This window comes from Molossus molossus, unplaced genomic scaffold (assembly GCF_014108415.1).
Source record: "Molossus molossus isolate mMolMol1 unplaced genomic scaffold, mMolMol1.p scaffold_m16_p_28, whole genome shotgun sequence".
NCBI classification, from domain to species: Eukaryota; Metazoa; Chordata; class Mammalia; order Chiroptera; family Molossidae; genus Molossus; species Molossus molossus.
Genome location: NW_023425364.1, coordinates 423910 through 437525, shown reverse-complemented (window position 1 = coordinate 437525; position 13616 = coordinate 423910). Strand labels below are relative to the sequence as shown.

The 13616-nt window shown below is 53.0% G+C and overlaps 1 protein-coding gene across 1 annotated transcript in view; it reads left to right on the top strand.

The window, feature by feature from the left end:
* The first annotated feature begins 571 nt into the window (after positions 1-571).
* DRC3 (dynein regulatory complex subunit 3) overlaps positions 572-13616 on the top strand; it is a 55530-nt gene continuing 42485 nt past the window's right edge. The window contains exons 1-3 of the mRNA XM_036278436.1: positions 572-731; positions 4667-4783; positions 6559-6725. Coding sequence (XP_036134329.1) covers positions 572-731; positions 4667-4783; positions 6559-6725 — 444 coding nt within the window. The remainder of the gene's footprint in view (positions 732-4666; positions 4784-6558; positions 6726-13616) is intronic.

The following is a 13616-nucleotide window of genomic DNA, read 5'->3' as shown; positions in this document are numbered from 1 at the left end:
CGGGACGTTCTCACTGAGGGTTGGCGATGACGATGCGGATGGGAGCCCTGGCTCCCAGGGCTCTGCCCGGCCAGGAGAACAACCCACTCAGCCTCAGTATGACTGACAGATCCACAACCCTCCCCTTTGCCAAATCCCTCTGACCATTAACAGAGACCCACCGGACTTAGTTTACGTAAAAGAGGACTTAACGCTAGAAGTCAGGAAACTCACGCAGAAAGGGACCGCAGGACCCTCACAGGGCCTGAGACTGGGTATGCGAGGAGCTGGATCACCCAGATCTCCATCTCTGCTCCTCTCAGCTTGTCTGCCCCCTGGTTTCTCCCCAGCTCCAGCGACCAGCTCTGACGGGCACTCTTGTCCTAGGGCCCCATGCTCACATGTCTCATTGGGAGAACGTGAGCGAGCAGCTTGGGTGGGTCGCCAGGGGCAGCCCTGGGGCAGCCCGGTGCGCACGCACTAACCCCTAGGTGCAGTGGGCCGAGCCGTGGGAGGAGGGCAGCGTTTGAAGGACGCCCACCAGCCCCCGTCCTTGGTGCAGGGAGAGGACACTGTGGAACGTCGTGCTGTGATGAATCGGCTTTGCAACTCTCTGGAGCCAAGAGTGATGGACGACAACATGCTCAAGCTGGCCGTCGGGGAGCAGGGCCCGCAGGAGGAGGCCGGGCAGCTGGCCAAGCAGGAGGGCGTCCTCTTTAAGGACGTCCTCTCCCTGCAGCTGGACTTCCAGAGTGCGTATCCCGGTGTGGACAGGGCACCAGGCAGGGCCCCCTGCTCTCTCCCGTCCACATCCCAGCACCAGAATTTTGTGCAAATCCATATACAAAGATAAAGTTCTCCCACTTCAAATCTAAGTGGATCACAAAGGCCGCAGTGTCCTGGGAGTGGGGCCCCTGGCAGGAGGAACCTGGGAGGGTGGTCCCAGTCAGGCTGGAGCTGGGGGTGCGGGGGATGTGCCAGGGAGAGCAGCTTTGGAGGGGCCAGAAGGCAGGGAAGCACCTCAGGAGTGGTAGGGTGGCCATGGCCAGTTTGGCTTAGCAGTTAGAGCATCAATCAGAGACCAGTGAGCCACGGGTTCGATTCTGGTCAAGAGCACGTACCTGTTTCGGTTCATTCCTGGCCCCGATCAGGATCATGCAGGGGTGGGGGGGTAACCAGTCAATGTGTCTCTCTCATGTCAATGTTTCTCTCTTTTTCCCTCTGTCCCCCTCCCACTCTATCTGAAAATAAATCGAAAAATATCCTTGAGGATTACAAAAAAAAAAGAAAGAAAAGAGAGTGGCAGGGTTGCCTAGTGGGAAGATGTGGCTGGGGACCTGTTAGAAGCTCAGTGCCTCAGTGCCCCCATCTGGGAAATGGGATGATTGTAGTCCCTGGTCAAGTGCTGGTCGGGAGGACAAGGCAAGACAACATGTGCACAGTTTCGGGTTCACTGAAAAAAGCCAGTGAGGGGTGAGAGAGGAAGCAAGAGAGGTGGGCAAGGGTCCTGAGACCCCTGGTGCATGGTGTAGGCGGCCACAGCGGAGCAACCTGGCCGGGTCCACGTTCCTCTCTGTCCTGGGTTCCTGTGCCAGCCTGCCCAGTCACCCACTCAGCAACAGAAAAAAATTTTTTTGGACTTGTTTTGGGGGGTGGTGTTCTTTCTTTTTAAAAAAATGTATTTATTGGAGTAACCTTGGCTGATAACCCTGTATAGATTTCAGGTGAAAGTCTCCTCTCCTTCTGTCACCATATATTTGACCCCCTTGACCCTCTTCATCCTCTCCGAGGCCCTGCCTCAGCGGTCTATGCCAGACCCTGGGTACCCAGCAGTGGGCAAGGCCCTGACCCCACGCTCACAAACCCACAGGCCTGGCCAGAGCAAAACTCCGGCTGACCACAGCTCTGTAGGAGCCAGCAGTGACCCCCGGGCCTCAGGAGCCAGCGGGCACCCCTGGGCCTCAGTGTTGAAGGGTGAGCAGCTACAGAGTGGCCGTCACTAGAGGGAGCTTGGCACTGACCCCTTCCTTCTGCCCCCCACTCCCACTCTGTGTTCATCAGCCAGCGTTTATCAAGTGCCTCTTATCTGCCAGCTGCTTTTCCAGGTACTAGGGATTCAACTGTGAACAAAAAAGGCAAAAGCGAACAAAAACAAAAAGATCCGGTCCTTGCGGAGCTGCCACTGAAGTGAGGGGCACGTGCAATACAGTGAAGGAAAAGAGTAGTGCGCTCAAGATCGCGTGTGCGATAGACAAGAACCCAGGGGAGGGAAAGGGCACTGGGTGGGGAGCAGTGTTTTACCAGGTGGCTAGAGGCCTCACCGAGAAGGTGACCACTGAGTAGAGCCGAGAAGGAGCCCTGTGGAGGTCCGGGGAAGGTGTCCAGGCCAGAGGGTGGAGTCAGCGCGGCAGCCCCAGCGGTAGGGGAGGCCGCGGGGTCAGGGAGCTCAGCCTTGGGGCTAGGAGAGGGTGCTGGGTTTGTATAGGGCGCGAGGTGGGAGCCGTGGGGGTCCTGAGCAGAGGAGGGACAGGATGGGATTTCGGTTTCACAGGCTCCGCTGGCCTCAGGAGGATAGACTGTGGAGACCAAGGACCGGAGCGGGGAGTCTAGTGAGGCGGCCGGGGCTGTGGTCCAGGCAGCGATGACGGGCTGAGACTGACGTGGTGGCAGCAGAGGAGGGTCCGTGTCTGTGTTAAAGGTTACGGTGGCTTTGGGGGCAGTCCCATCATGCCGGAAGCTCACGCAGAGCTGACTGCCGAATACACCCTGACTTCATTGTTGTGGCTTTTCCGCGTGAACTGCTGATGTGTCAGGAGCCACCAGCATGCGGGGTGACTGGCAGAGCCCCCGTAGTGCGGGCGGAGGGGTACCTGCGGACAGTCAGCCACATCCGAGGCTGTCCGTCTACGCCAAGGTCAGAGAAGGTCCCTGGAACGTCCAGACCAGGATGGCAGGAAACTGAGATCGAGGGGTGGCACTGGGCCCACCCCAGAACCACGAGTAGGGATGGTAGTGCCATCATTCTGGGAAATCCGGCCACACAGAACTAGGGAACAGACACCAGTCCTGCTGGCCCTGGGACCCCGAAGAAGCAGGACCTTGGGTCCGAGGAATGCTGTCTGTCCACCCCATGGAGACCTGGCGTGGAGAGGGCAGCTGGGAAGGCGCTGCCCCTCTCCCAGGACCTCACAGTGGATCGTGTCCCTCCGAATAAATAATGACACTCTGCCCCGAATGTGTGCTCATTAAGGGCATCTTCTTCTCCCTTCCACTCTGTGTCATTTGTCTTTTTATTTTAATTTTTTGCTGTGTTGATTTTAGAGGGAGAGGGAGAGAGAGACAGAAACATCGATTGGCCGCCTCCTGCACGCCCCCCACCAGGGATCGGGCCCACAATCTGGGCATGTGTCCTGACCGGGAATCGAACCAGCGACCTCTGGGTGCAGGGGTTGATGCTCAACCCCTGAGCCTCACTGACTGGGCTATATCATTTGTCTTTTATGTTTGTTTTTTGTTTTTTTATCCTCACCTGAGGACATTTTTCCGTTTTTTGTTCAGATAGAGCGGGAGGGAGAGAGAGGTATAGAGAGAGAGAAACATCGCCATGAAAGGGACACATCGAGTGGCTGCCACCTGCACGACCAACCAGGGCTGGGGACAGACTGCAACCGAGGTACGTGCCCTTAGCGGGAACCGAACCCGGGTCTCTCTGGACCGCAGGCCGACGCTCTAACCGCTGAGCCAAACCGGCCAGGGCTCATTTGCCTTTTAATGAGCATATTCTAAGTTTTAGAAATCACCACAAAAACAAATATAAAAAGAGGGGCACGTAAGCAACAGAACTGTCTGTAGCTTCTAGAAAAACCTGGGGACACGTTTAAGCCTCTAGAATTTTACGTACACAGAATATACTTATTCATACGTCAGTGTTTTCAGAACTCTTCTGGCCGCCAGCAACAGAAACCCAGCCGCCAGGTGTGGGGGCAGAGGGAGGGAGCTGGCCGTGTGACTGAAGGTGTCAGGGACCACAGGGCCAGGTGTCTCGGGCTCGAGGAGCCTGCCTGTCACTGTACAGGCGATTTGTCCCACTCCCCATATATGGACACTTGGGGTCCCCTATCTTTCTACCCCTCCTGGGCCTAGAGGTATTTCTTTGAGCACGGACACAGGTGTGTCTTTACAGACAGTTCCGAGTAGAGAAACCCCATGGTCAGAGGGCACAGACATTAAGTATTTCAGTAAATGTGTCCAAATTGCCCCCAAAATGTCTGAGCTCATCGACTGCCCCACCAGTAGTGCACCAGGAAGCATCGCCCTGCAGCCCCCATTCTGTTTGTCACTGCAGAAGGAAGAAGAGGGACCCCTGCTTGTGTCTTGGGCCCCAAGTTGTTCTGGCTTCCTGGGCAGCCCCCCGGCCCGGCCCTACAGGCACCATGAGTGAGTCCCATGCCCTGAGCAGGTCCTTCTGTGCCCCAGGGCACGGGTCAGTACCATTGCACCAAAGGGGACTCAGAGCTCCCTAGGGCACAGCCCTCATCCCCAGGCACCCCTCATGCTCCAGGGCAAGGCAGCAGAATTGTGGGGCCTCAGGTACGTTCTGCACTGGTGTCAAGCCCCCGTGCACTGGAGCTAACCCCACCTGAAGCGCAGGCTGGAGCTGGCTGAGGCCCCCCTCTGATCATTGCAGACATCCTCCGCATCGACAACCTCTGGCAGTTTGAGAGTTTGAGGAAGCTGCAGCTGGACAACAACATAATCGAGAGGATCGAGGGCCTGGAGAACCTCACACACCTGGTCTGGCTAGGTGAGGCCCCTTTCTGTGTGTGACTACCCTAACGAAGGTGACCCCCTGCCGAGACCACACTGGCCAAGGTCATTGTTCCCCAGGTACTGGCAAGCGCAGCCAGTCAGAGCTGCCCTCACTGCACCCTATGTTGTTCAACACGTATCTGCAGACCTGGTCCTGTGGGCACGACCAGGCCTCCAAAGAGCAGAGCCTGGCTGCCTGGTGGGAAGGAAGTGGGCAGGCTTGGCATCCAGCAGACCCTGGTTATATCCCAGCTCTGCCAGTGTACTGACTGATTTTGCACAGAGTATTTCAGCCCTCTGAACCTCCAGTCTCTCTCTCTCTCTTTAATCCTCACCTGAGAATATTTTTCTATTTATCTTCAGATAGAGCGGGAAGGAGGGAGAGAGAAACATCAATGTGAGAGAGACACATCGACTAGTTGCCTCCCTCACAATCCCTACGAGGGCCAGGGATGCACTGCAACCAAGATACGTGCCCTTGGCCAGAATCAAACCTGCTACTCACTGGTTCGTGGGCCGATGCTCTAACCACTGGGCAACCGTCCAGGGCTGAACCTCCACTCTTTATGTGCTATGTGATCTTGGGCATATTACTATCAGGCCCCTTTGAATCTTGGCTTCCTCATCCATAAAATACAGGTGCTGCTACCTATGCCGTGAGGGTAAATGAGGTAATGCACTTCAGAGCCTAGCATAGAGAAAGGGACAAGACGTTATCATTAGTCTCAGCTGTCCACAGGTCAGGATCCCATGATGTACCAACAAGGCTGAATTAAGATGTGGGTAAACTTTCTTTCCTTTTTTTCTTTTCTTTTACTGATTTCAGAGGGAAAGAGAGATAGAAACATCGATGAGAGGGAACATCGATTGGCTGCCTCCTGCATGCCCCCCACTGGGGATTGGGCCCACAACCTGGGCATGTGCCCTGACAGGCAATCGAACCTCTTGGTGCAGGGTCGATGCTCAGCCTGTGAGCCACACCGCCGGGCTCAACTTACTTTCCAAACCACCTTTCGTAATGTGCTTGCTTGCAGCTATCATGACTACGTTTGCAAGCTCATGAAGAATTCCTGTTTTGAGTCTCTGGGCCACTGGTATTCTAGGACAAGGTTGTTCCCTAGTGCCCACAAAAACCTGTGGTGGAGAAAAATCCGTTTGAGTCCCAGAGATGTGCCACTTGGGCTGGAGAGGATCACGGCATCGTCTCTGGGCTTGGCTTGGGGGGAAGCGGGCGGGCTGAGCTGTGCCTGGGAGAACCTGGCCTGGGATTGCCCGGGAGGAGCCCTGGGTGAGCCATGTGGCTCTGGGCGAATCACTGAGCCTCTTTGAGCCTCAGCACCCCGACTGAGCAAATGGGGAGAGGAGTTCCAAACTGCCCCTTAGGGCTGTCGTCTGGATGCACAGGCTCTCGATAGACTGGTGAATGCAGAGCAGGTGGGAGGTGTTACCAGCAAAATGCACAGGAGAAGGTGAAGGGGACACTCCAGCGGCCTCCCCACCCCCAGATGCAGTGTTCCAGACCTGCCAGTAAGCATTTCCATCTCAGAACAGTGGCAGCATAGGCTTGAGTATTTGCCCATGTGTCCTGTGCCAAGAAGACGAGTGGCAGGACTGGAGAGGGTCACGAAAGTCCGAGGCTGCCGGAGGGACCCCACGGCGGCTTCCAGAACACGGCGCTGCCAGACAGCTTGGAGCTCGCCCAGAGGGCAGGAGTAGCGGTCAATACATCCCCTAACCTGTCACTCAGCCCTTGCGGCCTCCTCCTCCCAGACCTGTCTTTCAACAACATCGAGGCCATCGAGGGGCTGGACTCGCTGGTGAACCTGGAGGACCTGAGCTTATTCAACAACCGCATCTCCAAGATCGACTCTCTGGACGCCCTGGTCAAGCTGCAGGTGCTGTCGCTGGGCAACAACCTCATCGGCAACATGATGAACGTGAGCTCAGGCCCTGGGCAGAGGCAGGGCTGGGGGCTGCGGGCTGGGGCTGGGGGCTGGGGCTGCGGGCTGGGGCTGGGGCTGCGGGCTGGGGCTGGGGGCTGGGGGCTGAGGGTGGAGCTGGGACTTGGGCTGTGGGCTGGGGCTGGGGGCTGCAGGCTGGGGCTGCGGGCTGTGGGCTGGGGGCTGCGGGCTGAGGGCTGGAGCTGGGACTTGGGCTGGGGGCTGGGACTGGGGGCTAGAGGCTGGGGCTGGGGCTGGGGGCTGGGGCTGAGGGCTCTGGACTGGAGCTGGGAGCTGGAGGCTGAGGCTGGGGGTCTCTGGCAAGAGGATACACAGGCTCAACGTTTTAGAACTTCCCCTTTTCCTAGAAAAGCCAGAAATGCATGAAAACCCATCTGTAGGTACAAGTCTGTGCCTGCCTTTCGGGGCCTCTTTCTCTGAACCCCATACTCACTCAATAAACCTCTGCTGAGGCACTGGACCTGTTTGGTGGGGGTCCCTTGGCCTGTGCTCAGTGGATATAGAGACCCCCAAGGTCCTGTCCTTTTGGGGGTACCCAGCATACATCTACATAATCAAGACACACAAGGTGACAAGAAGCTGGTGTCCACTCTGGGGTGCCAGGGCTGCGTACGTGTGAGGGGGCAGAGGTCATTGGCCATTTGCGGGGAGGTGGGCTGCCCCCGTGCCCATCTCCACCAGGCTCGCAGCAGCATGCTGAGACCAGGATCGCAGCGGCTGGGCTGTGGCGGCGTCCATGAGGGCCCTGTGTCAGAGGCGACATCACGGGACTGCTGCAGGGATAGGTCTGTGGCTGGAAAACGCTTCTCCAGCCTGTCAGTCAGTCCTGGGAGCTGTCCAAGACCCTTTCAAGATTCCTCTTCTGCTTGGGTCAGCCAGAGGCCTGGGTACAAATCCTAGTTGCATGCCCTAGGCGAGAGCCTTCTGCACCTCAGTTTCCTTGTCTGTGAAGTGGGGTAGTGGCCATACCCCACCTGCCAGGAGCCGCGTGAGTGATGAGCCTCAGGCAGGCACTTCATTCGGTGTCAGGCTGGAGGCAGGCCGTCAGAGCCACGATCCTGCCCGAGAGACAGGAGAGCTGAGGTGTCTGTTGAATCAGACTTGTTGAAAGACGGTTGGAATTTCGCCATTGAGCAGAAGGAAAGGGCTTCCCAGGCGAAGGGAATGGCATGAGCGGAGGCCAGGGGGTGCCCCTTTGAGGAGCCCACGGTCCCTAGAAGAGCTCAAGAGGCATGGTGCAGGGCAGGGGGGCTGCGGAGGCTTTTGTGCTGCTGTGTGTCCAGGGCGTGTGTTTCGGAAGGACACCCTGCCACGTGATGGACTCGAGGGCATCGTGAGAGTGGGTGCAGCAAGGCCGACACCGGCAGAGAGGCCTTTTGCCGGCAGGACGGGTGGGCCAAAGCCCCGCCGAGCCCAGCACTCGGTGCGGTGGTGGGGGCCCAGCGGATCGTGGTCTCGGGAAGCGGCAGTGAGCCAGAGGCGGGAGAACCAGTGTGCAGCAGGTCGCTGGTTGCTGCTGGAGCTGGGGCTCTTCCTGCCAGGCCTCAGGAGCACCCAGAATGCTTTCCAAAAGTGAGCACCGGAGGGCCAGGGCCTAAGGCGTGTGTCCCCCAGCAGCCGAGGGATGCCCCGGGCACGGCTCCGTCTTGTCCAGCTTCTGGATGGGCCTCAGAGACCTGAGGCAGAGGGCAAGGGTGAGATGAGCACTGTAAGCAGGAGTCCGCCACAGGCATGGCTAAAGCCACAGGTATGCCGACTGCCCCCCACAATAGGGACATTTATTTTATTTTCTTTATTGATTTTAGAGAGAGAGGAAGGAAGGGGGGGGAGAGAGAGAGAGAAACATCGATGAGAGAGAACATCCACTGGCCGCCTCCTGCATGCCCCCCACTGGGGAACGGGCCCACAGCCTGGGCATGTGCCCTGACCAGGAATCAAACCGGCGACCTCCTGGTGCATGGGTCGATGCTCAACCACTGAGCCACACCAGCCGGGCTAATAATCTTTTATTGCAACAAACTCATAGATACTGATAATAAACAGAATGGTAGTTACCAACAGGGAAGAGGGAGTTGGGGGGAGGACAAAGAGGGTAAAGTGAGTCCAATATCTAGTGACAGGAGACTAGACTTACGTGCTGAGCACACAATAGAGTATACAGATGTTGTATCATCAAGTTGTACACCTGAAATTTATAGATTATTATTGACCAATGTTACCCCAGTAGATTTAACTTTATAAGTTTCACTATAAAAATACTGTATTGCAAAATCGATGGCATTCTTTTTTTTTTTTTTTTTTTATCCTCACTGGAGGACATTTTTCCATTTTTTGTTCAGGTAGAGTGGGAGGGAGAGAGAGGAACAGAGAGAGAGAGAGAAACATCGATGTGAAAGGGACACATCGAGTGGTTGCCACCCGCACGACCCACCAGGGCCAGGGACAAACTGCAACCGAGGTACATGCCCTTAGCGGGAACCGAACCCGGGTCTCTCAGGACCGCAGGTCGACGCTCTAACCGCTGAGCCAAACCAGCCAGGGCTCGATGGCATTCTTATACACCAATGATGAACTCACAGAAAGAGAAACTAAGAAAACAATCCCATTTACCATTGCGGCAAAAAAATTACGATACCTAGGAACAAACTTAACCAAAGAAATAAAGGACCTATTCGCAGAAAACGACAGGTCATTGAAAAAAGAAATAGAGGAAGATTAAAAAGTGGAAGCACATACCCTGTTCATGGATTGGAAGAATTAACATCATTAAAATGTCCATACTACCCAAAGCAATCTATAGATTCAACGCAATCCCCATCAAAATACCAATGACATACTTCACAGAATTAGAACAAATACTTCAAAAGTTCATATGGACCCAAAAAAGACCTCGAATAGCCACAGCAATCTGGAAAAAGAAGAACAAAGTTGGAGGGATCACATTACCAGATTTCAGGTTATACTGCAAAGCCACTGTAATCAAAGCAGTCTGGTACTGGCACAAGAACAGGCATATAGACCAGTGGAACAGAACAGAGAACCCAGAAATGGACCCAAGGCAACATGCTCAATTAATATTTGACAAAGGTGTCAAGAGCATACAGTGGAGTAAGGACAGCCTCTTTAATAAATGGTATTGGGAAAATTGGACAGCTACATGCAAAAAAAATGAAACTAGACCATCAACTTACACCCTACACAAGAATAAACTCAAAATGGATAAAAGACTTAAATGTGACTCACGAATCCATAAAAATCCTAGAAGAAACTGTAGGCAACAAAATTTCAGACATCAGACGCAGCAGAATTTTCACTGATACATCACCTAAGACAACAGAAACAAAGGAGAAAATGAACACATGGGACTACATCAAACTCAAAAGCTTCTGCACAGCGAAAGACACAATCATCAAAACGGAAAGGCTACCCACTGTATGGGAGAGCATAATTGCCAATGATATATCAGATAAGGGGTTAATTTCCAATATAATTAGAGTGCTCATACAACTCAATAAAAGGAAGACAAAGAACCCAATTAAAAAATGGGCAGAGGAACTAAATAGACACCTCTCCAAACAGGACATACAAATGGCTAAGAGGCATATGAAGAAATGCTCAACATCACTAATCATCAGAGAGATGCAAATTAAAACAACAATGAGGTATCACCTCACACCTGTCAGAATGGCCGCCATCAACAAATCATCAAACAACAAGTGTTGGCGAGGGTGTGGAGAAAAGGGGACTCTAGTGCACTGCTGGTGGGAATGCAGACTGGTGCAGCCACTATGGAAAAAAATATGGTGTTACCTCAAAAAATTAAAAATGGAACTTCCATGTGACCCAGTGATCCCGCTTCTAGAAATATACCCTAAGAAGCCTGAAACACCAATCAGAAAGAATACATGTACCCCCATGTTTGTAGCAGCACTATTTACAATAGCTAAGATCTGGAAACAGCCCAAGTGTCCATCAGTAGACGAATGGATAAAAAAGCTGTGGTACATATACACAATGGAGTATTATGCAGCTGTAAGAAAGAAAGATCTCTTATCCTTTGAGATGACATGGAGGGACCTGGAAAGTATCATCCTAAGTGAAACAAGCCAAACAGAGAAAGACAAGTATCATATGATCTCACTTATTTGTGGAATATAATGAACATAATAGTCTGAGGAATGGGATAGTCCCAGAAACGTGGAAGTGGGGTACAGACTGACATCCCCAGAAGAGAGGGTGGTGGGGGAGAGATAAACCACAGAACTTATATGCATGTACGCATGAACAATGGACATGGACAACAAAGCTGGGGACAGGGCAGGGAGGGAGGGAGAGGGGGGAATCAGTGGGGGGAAAAAGAAACATTTGTAACAAAAATAAATTAATTAAAAACAATACTTTATTGCTAAAAAGTGCTAACCATCCTCTGAGCCCCTCGTTTTGCTGGTGGGGGTGACTGAAGTTTGGGGTGGCGGTGGCGCTCCCTGAAGTACAGCAGCACAGTTTGCCGCGTTGATTGACTCTTTGCGGAATGATTTCTCTGTAGCATGCGATGCTGTTCGATATATTTCACCCCCAGCAGAACTCCTTTCAAAATGGAAGTCCGTCCTCCCAAACTCTGCCGCTGCTATGTCAGTTAAATTCATATCATACTCTGCATCCTTTGTTGCCATTTCAACAGTCTGCACAGCATCTTCACCAGTAGACCCCGTCTCAAGAAACCACTTTCTTTGCTCATCCAGAAGCAGCAACCCCTCCTCTGTTAGAGTTGTGTCATGAGAGTGCAGCCATTCAGTCACCTCTTCAGGCTCCACTTGACAATTCTCATTCTCTTGCTATTTCCACCACTGCAGTTATCTCCTCCACTGCAGTCTTGAACCCGTAAGTCATCCACGAGGGCTGGAGTCACCTCTTCCAAACGCCTGATAATGTTGATAGTTTGAGCTCTTCCCACACATCAGGAATGTTTTTTAATGGCACCTAGAATGACGAATCCTTGCCAAAGTTTTTTGTCCAGACCCATCAGGGAGGGGAATCATCGTCTATGGCAGCTCTAGCCTTACAAAATGTATTGCTTAAAGAATAAAGCTTGTGCCCTGGCCAGTTTGGCTCAGCGGTTAGAGCATTGGCCTGCGGTCCAGAGAGACCCTGGTTCAGTTCCCGCTAAGGGCATGTACCTCGGTTGCAGTTTGTCCCCGGCCCTGGTTGGGTCATGCGGGTGGTAACCACTCAATGTGTCCCTTTCAGGTTGCTGTTTCTCTCTTTTTCTCACCCTCCCACTCTATCTGAACAAAAAATGGAAAAATGTCCTTGGATGAGGATAAAAAAAGAATAAAGCTTGTGCCCTGGCCAGTTTGGCTCAGCGGTTGGAGCATCGGCTCACAGACCAGAGAATCCTGGGTTCAGTTCCCGCTAGGGGCACAAATAAAGAAAAAAAGAATAAAGCTTGCCCGCCTGGTGTGGCTCAGTGGATGAGCATCAACCTATGCACCAAGAGGTCGCTAGTTCAATTCCTAGTCAGGGCACATGCCCACATTGTGGGCCAAATCCCCAGTGTGGGGCATGCAGGAGACGGCCAATCAGCGTTCTCTCTCATCGATGTTTCTCTCTCTCTCCCTTCCTCTCTCTCTAAAATCAATAAAGAAAAATATTTTTAAAATAATAATAATAAAGCTTGAGCCCTGGCAAGTTATCTAAGTGGTTAGAGCATCGGCCTGCAGATCAGAAAGTCCCGGGTTCGATCCTGGCCAAGGGCACGTATCTCAGTTGTGGTTTGTCCCCAGCTCCAGTTGGTGTCCTGCAAGAGGTAAACAATCAATGTGTCTCTCTCACATCACTGTTTCTCTCTCTCTCTCCCTCCCTCCATCCCTCCTGCTCTATCTGAAGATAAATGGAAAAATATCCTCGGGTGAGGATTAATAATAATAATAATAATAATAATAATAATAATAAAGCTTGAAAGTAAAATACTCCTTGACCTATGGGCTGGGTAATGTGTTAGCAGTCATGAAAACAACACTAATCTCATTGTACATCTCCATGAGAGCTCTTGGGTGGCCAGGTGTATTGTCAGGGAGCAGAAATATTTTGGAAGGATCTTTTTTCTGAGCAGCAGGTCTCAACAGTGGGCTTAAAATATTCAGCATGCCTGGCCAGTGTGGCTCAATGGTTGAGCATCGATCCATGCACCAAGAGGTCACGGGTTTGATTCCTGATCAGGGCACATGCCCAGGAGGGGGCATGCAGAAGGCAGCTGGTGGATGATTCTCCCTCACCTCGATGTTTCTGTCTCTTTCTCCTTCTCCCTTCCCCTCTCTAAAAATCAATAAAAGTATATTTTTAAACAAAATTCAGTGAGCCATGTTGTAAACAGATGTGTTGTCATCCAGGCTGTGCTGCTCCATTTACAGGCGGGGTAGATTTGGAAGAATTCTTAAAGGCCCCAGGAGTGTGGGTAGAGAATGAGCTCTGACTTCCACATAAAGTCACAGCTGCACTAGCCCCTAACGAGAGAGACGGCCTGACCTTTGAAGCCAGGCACTGACTCCTCCCTGGTTATGAAGGTCATAGACGGCATCTTTCCTCAAATCAAGGCTCCTCTGCCTGCATTGGAATCCGCTGTCTAGTGCAGTCACCTTCACCCACGATCGCGGCCAGATCTTCGGAGGTGCCGCGCCGTCCACATCAGCACTGCCCCTCACTTCGCACGTCTGTGCTGTGGAGACGCCTTCTTTCCTTGACCCTCGTGGACTAACTCTGCTCGCCCCAGCATGCCTTCGGCAGCGTCACCACCTCTCAGCATCACAGAGGTGAAGAGAGTCTCTTGCTCTGGACGAGGCTTCGGCTTCAGGGAACATGCAGCTGATT